This window comes from Falco punctatus, assembly GCF_963210335.1.
Source record: "Falco punctatus genome assembly, chromosome: 2".
NCBI classification, from domain to species: domain Eukaryota; kingdom Metazoa; phylum Chordata; class Aves; order Falconiformes; family Falconidae; genus Falco; species Falco punctatus.
This window is the reverse complement of record NC_137581.1, coordinates 55,076,719-55,090,165: the sequence shown is the minus strand read 5'-3', so window position 1 is coordinate 55,090,165 and position 13,447 is coordinate 55,076,719. Positions and strand designations below refer to the sequence as shown.

General features: G+C 38.5%; 1 protein-coding gene across 1 annotated transcript in view; it reads right to left on the bottom strand.

The window, feature by feature from the left end:
• The window catches only part of GPC6 (glypican 6), a 776,212-nt gene that overhangs the window by 349,228 nt on the left and 413,537 nt on the right, over positions 1-13,447 (bottom strand). The window contains exon 3 of the mRNA XM_080375732.1: positions 6,367-6,758. Within this exon, the coding sequence (XP_080231858.1) occupies positions 6,367-6,758 (392 nt within the window). The remainder of the gene's footprint in view (positions 1-6,366; positions 6,759-13,447) is intronic.

The window sequence follows — 13,447 nt, the reverse complement described above, 5'->3', positions numbered from 1 at the left end:
CAAAGGAATTATTCTTGTTATTATCCCAGTACATAATGGAAGGAAAGTGGTCAAATTCAGGAAAAAAACAAATAACAAAAACCCAAACCACAAAACGTTTGCTGCTTTTAGCTAGCTAACTAGTTAACTAGTGAAGAATAACTAAACTCCCAGATCTATGTAGATAAAAGCAGTCTGCTGTCACTGTCACTTGCTGTCCCTACTGAGCCAGATTCAGTGCAAGAGCCAATGAAGATGTAACTGTCTGCCTGGGATTAAATTAGAGCTCTGAACAGTGGTGGGGTACTGACAGCTGGCTAACGACTGTGCTTTTGGACAGGCCTGACCAGTCATACTTCATTAGTTGTTTTTTTCTACTAACTCACATGTTCTCAGTGAGAATTTACCCAGGTTAAAACAGAAAATCAGCACAAGTCAGGCTCAAGAAGTTACACTCATGAAACATAAAAAAAAAAAGTGCCTTCCCCCCCCCCTCCTGCTTTCTGTAACTTTCAATGAATAGTATATGAAGATAAAACGTTTCCAGGAAAAATTCTCTTTGAGTGGAATTCTATCCTGATGGAATAACACACTGTTAGGGAAACAATACTGCCTGTACCAACCAGTACAGTATTTCTGGCAAATTTGCATCCAGTTAGTGACTTAGACTAACTTTTGAAATACCCTTAGCTTCAGTCTTTTATCTTGGGTACTAGTTCTATTTGCTACATCCTGTATTTGGTCCAAAACGCTTGCTTATTTAATGACAAAAATTCTTCAGTACAACAAGCTTTATAATTTTAATTCAGTATTTCAGAAATTGTAAGCTCCTGGAAAGTCATGAAGACCCTCCCTTTTTTAAATTTTAATTGTTTTATCCTCCCCATTTGTTTTTCTGCTTACATTTTTCAGCACTCAGTGACAGTTCAAAGAATACTGTTATCACTGAGAATGTTTTGTTTGGAGTCAGAGAGAATAACTTAACATTACTTTCTTGTAAAGTATCCAGAGCTCTGACATAGTAAGAGTTGAACATGAAAAATATGCATATGTCTTTTCTATGACATTATTGGAAATCACAGCTGGCAGCAACTTCAGAAATATTTTCAGTAGTTTCTTCAGTTTAACATTAAACACTAAATCAGAGCTGGTCAGGAAGGTTTGGGGAATTTTTGTGATTTTTCTCCAGGAAAAAGTCGAGAAAAACAGAATACATTTTCGAACATTGACATCTGAATATGCTGCATTTTTATGTGGGAAAAGAAAAGGATAGCACATTTTTTCCCCCACCAAAGCCTATTGTACAGGTTATTAGGATCTGACAAATTAGTAGAAAAAACAGGAGGTAGAAAACTTTACCAATTATTTCTGAGACTGTAGCTCAGAAATCCCATAATCTTCTACTAGCTATACTTTAAGAAAGTATACTAGGTGAGCAGCTCTGCTTCTGTACTGACCTTTAAATGACTGAGCACTGAGGTAAAAATCAACTAAACTGACCTTTGGTGTGCCCAAATTGACGGTTCTTCTGTTGTATATTGAATATTACATATTGAAGCTGCATCAGAAGTTCAGATTGGTTGTTAGGAAAAGGTTCTGCACTGAGAGGGTGGTCAGTCCCTGTAACAGGCTCCCCAGGGAAGTGATCATTGCACCGAGCCTGTCAGAGTTCCAGGAGCAATTGGAAGATACTTTTAGTCATATGGTTTAGTTTTAGGTAGACCTGTGATGGGCAGGGAGTTGGACTCAGTGATCCTTATGGGTCCCTTCCAACTTGAGATATTCTATGATTCTTCCATATTAATGAATAAATAGGCTTCATTTTTCTGACTTTAAGTAATACTGTAATTACTTTTTGCTCAGATGCATATGCAGCATATATAGAATTTGGTGACCTGAAGTCTACTCAAGCCAGTGGAAATATACTGCAATGAGTGGAGATTTAACAGGCCCTTAGCAACACAGACTGACAAATTTTTAATGCATCAGCATGAGGGAAAAAAAAAGATTTTATTATCTCTTAAAATTAAAATGTGCAATTGGACTTTGAGATCATGAAAATACTGTTCAACTATAATCGCACAACTTCAGATAGATTGAACACAATCATGTTTACTTAACAATTGAAATATGTTAGAAAAAAATTACACAAAAAAGACATCCTAACCAGCCTCTCTCCTCATGTATCTAAATGTGATTTATCTAAATTATAATCTCATTGATATAAGAAAATTGCAAAATACTATTGTAAAAGGAAAATGTTTGCGATATATGTTGCCTATTTTGAGTGTGTTTGGGTGCACACTTCATTGGAAAAAGAGGAGAGTACAGCTCTGTTGCACGGAATATACTGACTGCATCATTTTCAGTGTAGTACCAACATTACACCCTCTCAGAAGAGAAATCTTCAGGAAGGATGTGTTCCTGACATTAGATTGGGAACTAATCCTTCTGAGTGTGTGACCCACCAACTCATTTACAGAAATGGACCAGAAGAAGCTGAGAAAGTAAAGGGCCCAAAGCAGATGTTGTTGCCAACTTTCTCTGTCTCACAGTGTTTAAGGTGTAGGCTCAGTGTTTTTCTGTGTGAGTGGCCTTTGACAGTGGCCATTCAGTGAGATAATGGCTCCACAAATAGAAAGCAAAAAAACTCTTTAGCTTGTGATGTTGCAGCTAGGAGATCCCCCCCTGCTCCCAGTCAGTGCAGACAATGAACAAAGGTTTCTGTAGAAGAACTGCAATAGTTTTTCTTTCAGTTTTCTCTTTTTCCCACTTTTCCTGACTTACTTAGTTGTGACATTCTTATCACAGAATCACTCAATATTAGAATACAAAGAAAATGAAATCCATTCAGAACCTGGTTGACTTCCAAAACAGTGACCAAAAAGTATTTACCTGCCTCTTTTTTGGTTGCAAAGTTATGTGCTTACTATAAGGACAGTTCCAGTCTATTAAAACAATGTTTAAACAAAAGGATTTGTCATTTCTTACAGTACATGGACTAACGTAAATATCCACAGTTATGACATGATCACAAAAGCTTGGATCTCAGAGTTATCACAACCTTTCCACAAGATATTTATTAATTTGGGCTTTTGATGCCGCTTGGAGCTCTGCATCTGCTTCACCAGGCCACACGTGAAACAAATTCCCTAAAACCAGCAATTGTTTACCACTTGCTGTGGGTACGAATATAGCCACTCAGATATGAATAGTAGGGTCAGTCTTGCTATCAAAGCATAGTACTACATTTTACTACATTTAAGTAAAAATGTGTATTTCATTAATCTTTTAATAGGATCACAGGATAATGATCCTAAATAAGTGTGGCCAGCAGGTTGAGGAAGGTCATTCTCCCCCTCTGCTCTGCTCTGGTGAGACCCCACCTGGAGTACTGTGCCCACCTCTGGAGTCAGCACAGGAAAGGCACGGATCTGTTGGATCAGGTCCACAGGAGGGTCACAAAAATGATCAGGGGGATGGAACACCTCTCCTATGAGGAAAGGCTGACAGAGTTGAGGTTATTCAGCATGGAGAAGACAAGGTTCCAGGGAGACCTTATTAAAGCCTTTCAGTACTTACAGAGAGCTTATAAGAAAGATGGGGACAAACCTTTTAGCAGGGCCTGCAGCAATAAGACAAGGGGTAATGGTTTTAAATAAAAGAGGTAAGATTTAGACTAGATATAAGGAAAAAATGTTTTACAAGAGGGTGGTAGAATATTGGAACAGGTGGCCCAGAGAGGTGGCAAATGCCCCATCCCTGGAAACATTCAAAGACAGGTTGGACAAGGCTCTGAGCAACCTAATCTAGTTGAAGATCTCCCTGACCATTGCAGTAGGGGGTTGGGACTAGATAACTTTAAAGGTCCCTTCCAATCCAAATTGGATTCTATGATAATTCGAGTTGGAAGGGCACTCAGGAGATCTTCAGCCCAAGCTGCTTCTTAAAGCAAGGTCAGCTGTGTACCCAGACCAGCATGACTTGGTCAACTCCAAAGGGCTTTGTACAATCAGGACCTCCATGGATGGAACCTGCACAGGCTCTCTGGGCAACTAATCCACTGCTTGATCATCCTCATGTTGAAGCTTCTCCTTATATCCAGTCTGAACTAGGCCTTGTTTCAACTCATGCCTATCATATCTCACTGTGAAGAGTTTTGCTGCATCTCCTTGATGACCCCCCTGCAGGCACCAGGAGCTGCTGCTAGGTGCCCTTGAAGTCACCTCTTCTCCAGGCTGAACAAAGCCCAGTCCCACAGATTTTCCTCACAGGGCAAGTAATCCAGCCCTGATTAGGCTTGGTGGCCTCCACTGAACTTGCTTCACTTCATCAATATATTTCTTGTATGGGAAGGGCCCCAAACTGAACACGGTGTTCTAGATGCTGTCTAACAGAGTATCACTATTTATGTATATATAAAGCAAAGAATCTGTACTGTATCTTGCACTAATCACCAAGAACTTTTAAGGATTTTGAAGTGTTGCTTTCATGTTAAAAGCAAAAAACCCAGAAGCATTACTGAGTAATTGTTATCATCCTCAAGTAACACTACAAAAAGGCTCACTTTCTGATTACAGAGCTAACAGTTCTCATTACAGGATCATGGGATCATTTAGCGAACTTGTGATAAACCCTGTTCTTGAAAGAGCTTATGTGCGCAAAATTGAGCAGGGAAGATGGAAATGTTTCCTGGTATGTGAAAAAGGAGACATCTGTACATTCTGTACAGTCAGGTACACACACAGGGAAAGTGACATCTCAGGAGACAACTCGTGCCTTTATCTGTTTGGGAGCCACAAATTGCACATCTATTACAGGAATTATTTAGCTTACTCCCTACAGCAAGGGAGCAGAAGACCTAATGCCTACTGACAACAGTGACATGACAGCTCAGCACTTTGACTTAAAACCTGACTCATAGGGACATCACTGCTCTTCAGAGGAAATCTGGGGCTGAAGATGTATGTGTTCTGCATACTTGGAGGCTAAACAGCTGTGCCTGCCCCCAGCAAGACCAGGCAGGCTGGGATTTCACGTTGATGCCCTGTCACTGTTCAGAAAGGACTGCAAGAACTGGCAGTAGCAGGAAAAAAGGGAAGGTAACCCTACAGCCCTTGAAGGCACTTGGGAGGAAGAGACCTTGGTTCTAGCTGAGCAACCAGGATCATGTGTTTAATTCACTGACTTTTAAATGCAAAATTACCCTTTCCTCCCATGCAATTTCCTAGGCATAAAATCAGGCTCTCAGTTGGTGACTGCCTTTCTGGCTTCATTGTTTCTGAGTTTGTTATTGCAAAATATCATATCATACAGGATAAGAAAGGTTCAGAAGCCTTATCTTGTTGAGTACTTGAAATGCAGTCTACTGTACAATATATTGGCTCCACCTCTACCTCACCTTCTGGCTGTGATTTAAATGAAGCAAGTAAGCCAGTCCTCTTGAAGATGAGGAATGGCTTAGATGGCTTAGGCTTGTAAATGCAGGAAAGTATTGCATGAAGCAAGCATCAAAATCATTCATGCAGTTATTGTTCAGAAGTGATATCTGCGCATTTCATAGTGGATCTCACTAGAGCATTTCAGAATCCAGAATATAGTTAAGGTCCAAATACACTATGAGGACTATGAAACAGCCAGATCACAGAACAAGTATCTAGTTGGAACAGCAATTCAGAAAAATATACCTGAGTTTGAATAAGAGTTTGTGTAAGAGAAAGTCATTCAGGCACATTTCTGGTACCCAGATGGCTTATTTTTGTGCATGTTTTTTTCCATAGCTTTAATTATGAGAAGCTCTCAAGGATTATAATCGTCATAAATATTTGCATAGATAAATAATTAAAACTAAAATAAATGTGAGTCAAACTGTCCTTTGGGAAAGCTCAGGCTCCAGAGGTGTCACTATTTGTCTATTTTCTCATCAAAAACATGACTAGACATTTCTAACAAAATTCATCACTCAGTTGTGTGATGAATGAATGCTGTGAGGGCTGCACTGCCCTAATGAACAGCAGCATAAATTTGCTTAAAACATTTAAATTCCAAACATTATCATCATCTTTTATAGAAGTAGCTGGTTTTGAATTACTAATGACAATCACTACCATCCTATAACATTGATGTATATTGGTATTTCATTGTGTCCTAAGCACAGAGAAATGCTTTCCAGTCAGTGTTGCCTTAATAACTCCAGAAGGAATTAAAAACAACTGTTGCCCCTATTTATAAACTTAGGAGGGGTATATCAGCAGACCTATAAAACAACTAAGCAAACCACCTCTCCCTCAGTATTAAAAAAAAAGAAAAAAGTGCACAATCAGATTTCAGTTGCCTGGGAAGTTTGAAACAGATTCAAGCTTAACCTCCCCCCTGAGTTTAGATTACCTTGGATACTCTGTTTGCAACCTCTCTGCCTACTGTCAGACCCTGAACAAAGGTCCGTGCAGCAATGAACGCTCTAGTCACTTGAACCTTCAGCTTCCTGGGTACATCTCCAAACGGCTTCAGCTGGTCTGTGTACTTGCTTACACACTCCAAGTAGTCCTCAGTGAAATGGTACTGGGGGTTTATGAGCTGGAACATCCGCTCCAGCAGCCGAGCCCAGAAATCATTCAGCATTTCCTCCAAGTTCACGTTGCCTCCTGTGTAATAACGCTTCAGCTCTGTGAAGAGGTCCTGGAACACCTCCGAGTTCTGCATGTACAGCATGCCATATGTCCGGACAAACATATCATTTAAGGATCTTTCCGTGTTCTCCAGAAGTTCTCGGAAAAATTCTGCAGGGAGAACAAGCAGGTGTTAATGGATATACTAGTAAGGTACAAAAGGTTTTCTGATTGCATTCCTATGTTACCATTATTAAAGTTTGGTTTTATATGTTGTTACTACAGTGCCTTACTAGTGAGATACATCTATTTGGATAGGAAATAGCTTTATTTAGAGATAAGGAAAAATAGAGTATAACATGAATTCCCCAAGAAGGTAGAAAGATGTAGAACCTACAACACTGAACATGAAAAGCCCATTTAAAAGCATTTCAGTGAGGGTAATTCCACTTCTTCATGTACTATTTGAACATAGCAATCCCTGTCCCTTGCAATACCCTCCACAGCCAGTATACTAAATCTTTTAAACTAAAAGTAAAATCATTCATATGATGATTTAAATGAAAATGTAATGATTTTAGAATAGCTAGATAATGATCAATTCAATTTTTCTGTTTTTTTACGATGCAGAATACCACCATGGAAATAAATCTGAAAACTTATCTGCAAATACTCTTGAAGAGAATGTGAAAGACACCTGATTGGAAATGAGCAGAATCCCTCTTAAAAGTATTATATGTCCCTGTAATACTAAGAAAATATTAGTATTTTCAATCATTGCCTACTCTACTGAAGTACTAGAATCCTCCACCAGACATGTCACAGCCATCCTACTAATTCCAGTTTGTGCTAGCTTTTGGTTTTAGAACAGAAGACCTTGTGGTTTTTTGAAAGGATTGCAGACTTTACTGCTTCTGTGCCTTTTAACTACTTAGGCCCAAACCATACCCTATTTCTAAATCTGGGTTTATGGAATTTATTCTTACTGGAAGCTAAGCCCATGGCACACAGTGGAAATATGCAGTCATCTGTTCTGTTAAGATCCTTTAACTGCCATATGGCAGTTAGGTTTTCCCAAGAAATTCACTGAGCATGTACAGTAGTTCTTTAAACACATCTGAAAAGAGCAGGCTGGTTTTCAGAAGGTTTGGTTTTTAGAGGACCCCATCTTCCTACAGGGGTCACTTGTCAACTTTCTTAAACTTCCTATGGAAAAGAGTTCACTGACAGCTGTGGCCTGTAAGTGGGGCATTGCAGGCAGCAAGGCAGAGATGGCCATACCTTCACCAAAACACATGTATTTGCCGTGATTAAGTGATTTGCACTGATGCAGGAGTCATCATGCAGCCAACCGTGGGATACCAGATTCTAATTTTGTGGTCATTGTCCATAGACACATCTACGTGTGCTAACCGCAGGGACGTGCTGATTTCTTACAGTCTTGGCTAAGCTGTAATGTGAATACTCTTTTAACAAAGGTTTCTGCTGTGGCTACAGTGACTGATAAAAATGAAGAACCACTGCAATGCTAAAGACAGGATGGCAATTAAGACTATGTAAAAAAAAAAATTCTACACTTAATTTCCAGACTTGCAACTGTGATCAGCTGAAAGCAGAATCCACCGAACACCGTGGACCAGTCTACAATGACTCAGTAAGAAAAGAGTCTCTTCTTTTTGGCAGAAATTGTGCAGAGCTGCTGTCTTTGATCTCCCAGGTAACTGCAAAGGGGTTACCATGAGAATGTGTACACACAACATTGATAACATACTGCATCAAAGAATTTATTAAATGGAAAATATATTCTAATAAATATACCAATGTCTAAACTGTCATTAAAACTACAACTCTTCATATGGAAAAAAATGCAACTAGAAAAGAGTATGCTTTTGTCAAATACTTTATGTAGGGAAAAGCAGAAAACACCCCAAACCAACAAAATCACAAAATCCAGAAAAAGAAATTCTTGTGATTCTTTGTTGCCAGAATAACCTGAGGTCCACAACATACAGTCTTTGTTGTTTTTCCAAATTATCCACTAATTCTGACAAAGCTGTTTGAGACAAAAGCAAAACAAAGCTGTTTTTCACTGCTAGCCCTGACCTGGTGGTATCCTTGATGTCTGAATCATCCTGATTGCTACTTTATACACTCAGCATTTCTTCTAAGAAATAAGGCGCACTAGCTGGGCTTCTGAATACATCTGGCTCTCTAGTCACAGACTCTGGAAGGCTAAAAGATGGCAGAGAACTTGGGGTTGAAATTAAAATATGTTTTAAGGTTGAAGCCAGACTTTCAGACTAGTGCAACTGAACAACTGGGAAAGACAATCAAGAAAGCAATGTATCCAGGCCCCTTGCCTTCTCCTCCATAAGGCTCTGTATGCTGGGGGGACTGCTGTAAGCAATTCACATGCTGGCTCCTCCCAGTCTGTAGCTACACTGGAAATGACACTATTTATCTTAAAAAGATCAGACCATTGCATAAGTCAGTCACAGCAAAGCATAACCAAGTTTCGTGACAGCTCCTCTTCTCTGAGGTTGTTAGCCTACTACTTTTTTTTTTTTTTTTTTTTTTGAGGGGGGTATTATTTAACAATCTCACAGTCAGTTTGCTGGAAGCCAACCAAACTTTTCAGGCAGGGCTGGACTTTTATTCTGTGCTTGTACAGCATTGGCACAATGTGGTCCATGCTGGTCACAATCTTTATTTATACAGTGGTACAAACAACAGTAACACCACAAGCTTAAATTTCACGCTAGTCCAGACATGACACCATACACACACATTCTGTAGGAAAGCTAATGTCCTCTAAATAGCAGATTTGTTTAATTTTTAGTCTTTTCATAGGTCTCCAGTCTTTGAGAGCTATTGCCTAGAGTAAGTTGTTATGTCATTAAAAAGTTAGACCGTTAGTCTTCTGTATGCTTTGATACAAAAGACAGTTAAAGAGAGTTATTTGCATCAGTAAGCCTATGCAGGACCAGGATAATAAAGCAGCAACAACTACAAAATTGGATACCTTTTTAGTTCCAGAGAGAAAGAGATCTCCTCTGTTGTACTAATTAGAAAAATTCTCAGTGAACTGCTGTCCAGCAAAATGAATGCTGCTGTGAAGGATTACTTGCTTTTTTAGTCCACAAATCTTCCATACATCAAGAAAGTAGTCTGCTTTGTGATACATATGTACAGAAACTGTTCTGGCATAACTGGGTACTTGCCCACTTACATCAGGAGAAACTGTGCTTGCTTCTGCAAAGGTTGGATATTTCCATGGTCTTCACAGTAATTTAAAGATCTTATGTTCATTGCAAAGATGACTTTTCATCAAGTTGCAGGTAGCTTTTGAAAAATAATGTAATATTTCAGCTCAAAAAAAAAGAATGAAGATGAGACAGACATTAGTCATGTTGCTTAATGTACTTCTGGAAGGCACTCAAGTACTAGGGTGGGAGAGGAGAATATATATAAGACAGAGCTGCACAGTGTTTTAAAATATATATCTTGTGAATTTTTTTGCTGCCAAAATAGGCTGTCATGAGCAGTGTTAATACTGGAAATATTTTTTCCTAATTTTAAGTGGTGATTCATTTATATGACAGAATATGTCCTGGGTATGTCTTACGTTGCAAACATGGCTTTATACAGCTTTCATTTATTAGCCGGAGGATCTCAGGAAGGTTCTGGTTATGAGGCAGTTGGAAAGGACGAGGTCTAAGGCACACTGAGCTACTGAAAAGAGGGAGAAAAGATCGCTATTTCAAACCATTACATACCCTATACATGCTTAAATGGTGAGTTTGCAGTCAATGGATAACACTTAAGCTAGTTTTCATTTTTAAACATAATTTGTAAGTTCAGGTTGCTTAATATATAATAATTGTCTCTAGTGAAAGGACAAAATGCATTACTAGTCTCTTATTGAATGGTAGGTACTGCTCTCAGACTAAAAACTGGGTCTTGTTAATTCTCACACTACCTTGTCAACCGAGAGCTGCCTTTCTCACTCTAACATAGGCAATCTAGTGTCATACTGCAATTCAACCTGGGAGCTAGCTTAATTCCAAAGTGATGACTAGTTGTCACCATAAGTCAGTGCATCAGGATTGGGGATAATACTGCAGCATGACGTGATGTAATAATTGCCTTCAACAAAATATAATCCCAGCCATCTAGAGGCAATTATTAGGTAAACAAAGGTTTATTATGTTGGAGCTGATGTTCTATAATCATTCCCAGCCTGATAAATTCCCATATATTTTGTTTTCCATCTGTAATGTAAGCAAAACCAATATTTAACTATAGCACAAGATACGAAGCTAAAAGCATTCATTGTCCAGTTCCCAAAACCCAAAAGATATGTATGAGCTTTAAGACCAAAAAGACCAAAAGGAAATTTCATTTAATTACCATATATTCTGCTCACCTTTCCTTTTTAGCAGAACTTAAGATCTGAATGCTATACCATGGTGCATCTGATACCCGAGAAAAAAACAACTCAGCTGCACAGAGCTCTTAAGAGATTCTGGACGGGGATATAAGTCTGATTTTGTATCAGCCTTTATGGACAGCATTGCTCAGGGTGGCATACTGATTTCATCCATCATTGACTAACACCACCCAAAACATACAGGCAGTTCCCCATTATAGCCTTGTTCTCCTGCTTGTGGGCATTGATTTCCAAAGAGCTCTGAGGACTGAGACATAGAAATTCTAGTGACCTACCATTTACTGTGAAGATGTGTGTGCATCTACACCCTATGTGGACTTTAATTATCTAACTTCATCCCACATCTTTGAACTTCTCAGTCCTGGTAAAGCTCATGGAAATAAGGATATTAGAATTCATGTAAGCTGACTACCTTTTTGGACAGAAAGGTTCTTTGGTGGTTCTTTAAGTACAGATACTTACATTCATGACATACATCAATGGCAGCCTTTTCTTTTCCTACCCTCCCCCGCTCTCTCCCCACCCTATTTCTGTCTCTTGTTGTTCACGAAATCATTCTTGAAAAAAAAATTTTGGTGAGCTCTTCATCTTTTTGTAGGATTCTTGCAAAGGGTTTGTTTTTGTGGTTTTTTTTTTTGTTTGGTTTTTTTAAAAAATATTTTTTAAAATACTTCACAATGGTATCAATTAGTGAAAGTTGTGATTTCTCTCAAGGAAATTCAAGTGACATTAACCTTTGTGGTTTCTATGCTTTTTAATTTTCCAACTTTTTTTTTTTCAGGTTTCCAGAGACTTTCTTCTAATAATAACTAACCTTACAGAACAAAAAATAACTCAATCTACCTTCCTGATTGAGCAGAAATTGCTGTAAGGAGAATACTTAGAGCAGATTTCTCCCCCCCCCCCCCCCCCCGCGTTTTTGACATTACATTTGTATTTATATTCAAGAGTGAACAAATCATATGCATCAGGCTACCAGTGCATAGGTATTACTTTTTAGTGAGCCTAAATAACTAATTTAAAAATTCTGTTAAAGCTTTGACCTTTCAACTGGGAAACAAATTTCATATCCCATTAGGAACAACAAAAGCTGCAGTGTGATGAGGTCTGTTGAAAATTGCTCTCCTTTTATAACTAATTTTGAATATATATACATTGCATTTAAAGCTAAGAAATACAAGTCAATAATTAAATGTGTGCTATAATTACACATTTTTAGAATAGATGATTTACATCCTCTACTTAGGTCTTGGGTAATATAACTTACGGGTGAAGTGATTTAGCTGTTAATGGATATCGATACCTTTCTAGAATGTCCTATATCTGTAAATATCATGACATTATGAAATCTTTTTGATGCTACTAAATTTTTTAGAAGCCAGTGCAGCCTCAAAGGTTGTGAGTAAAGATGTCGGTCTCTCTCCCCTCTTTAATCCCTCTATTTCTCAGACTACTGCAGGACTTGATAACAGAATATAATTCACTGTGATCTTCTCTGCCTCCTGTCCAGAGTCTATGACTTATTCTCCCTTATGGGTCAGGCTGTTGCAAGGAAAGAAGGAAAGCCAGGGGAAGCAGACCATTGAGGCTCCATCCTTAGCTGCTCCTCACTGTGAAGCACAGAGATAATGCAGACAGCACTGTCCTGTGCTAAATAAGGGACAGGAAGATGGGGAAGAAACACAAACACATCTATCATGGGCTCAGCTGGACAGGTTAGATCAGGTGCAGGCAAATGGAAAAAAAGCTAGGCTGATATGTAAACATCAAATGCCATTATCACAATAGAAACCTAACCTGGCAAAGAACTTAGGGCATTATTTAATGCCATTATACAAAAAACTTATTGTACAAATGAACATCAATATAGAGTTAAAGGATCTGTCATCTACTCAAAGCTGATTACATGCAGTGGTAGAGGTCTATAAGACTTTATTCTGCAACACTGAAATCAATAAAAACATCATCAACAACTTCAGGGGATGCAGGTGCAACCTTTAAATGCTGAACTTACTGTTTCTTCACTGCAAAAGGTCATTTACTAACACTTGAGTATCTCTAAAAGGGAGACTTGATCCTGCCACTGATGCTACATAGACTATCCTGTAACTAGGTGAAACACATCACTTTCACATGAGAACTATTAAATTAGATATTAACACATACTCTTTGAAATCTTTATTGCTCTCTAGAATGTCAGTTCATATTCTGTTGCATCCGGTACTTTATACTGATGAGGTATCCTTGATTATAAATACAAAACCTGAAATTCCCAAGATCCTCTCAAAGAGTTCATTGAACTTATGGCAATAACCAAGAAAGAAAATGCTAGGAATAAGAACAAAGCAATGAGATAACTTTACCCATAATTTATATATACAGCAATAATTGTCCCTGAAGGTTCTACTTT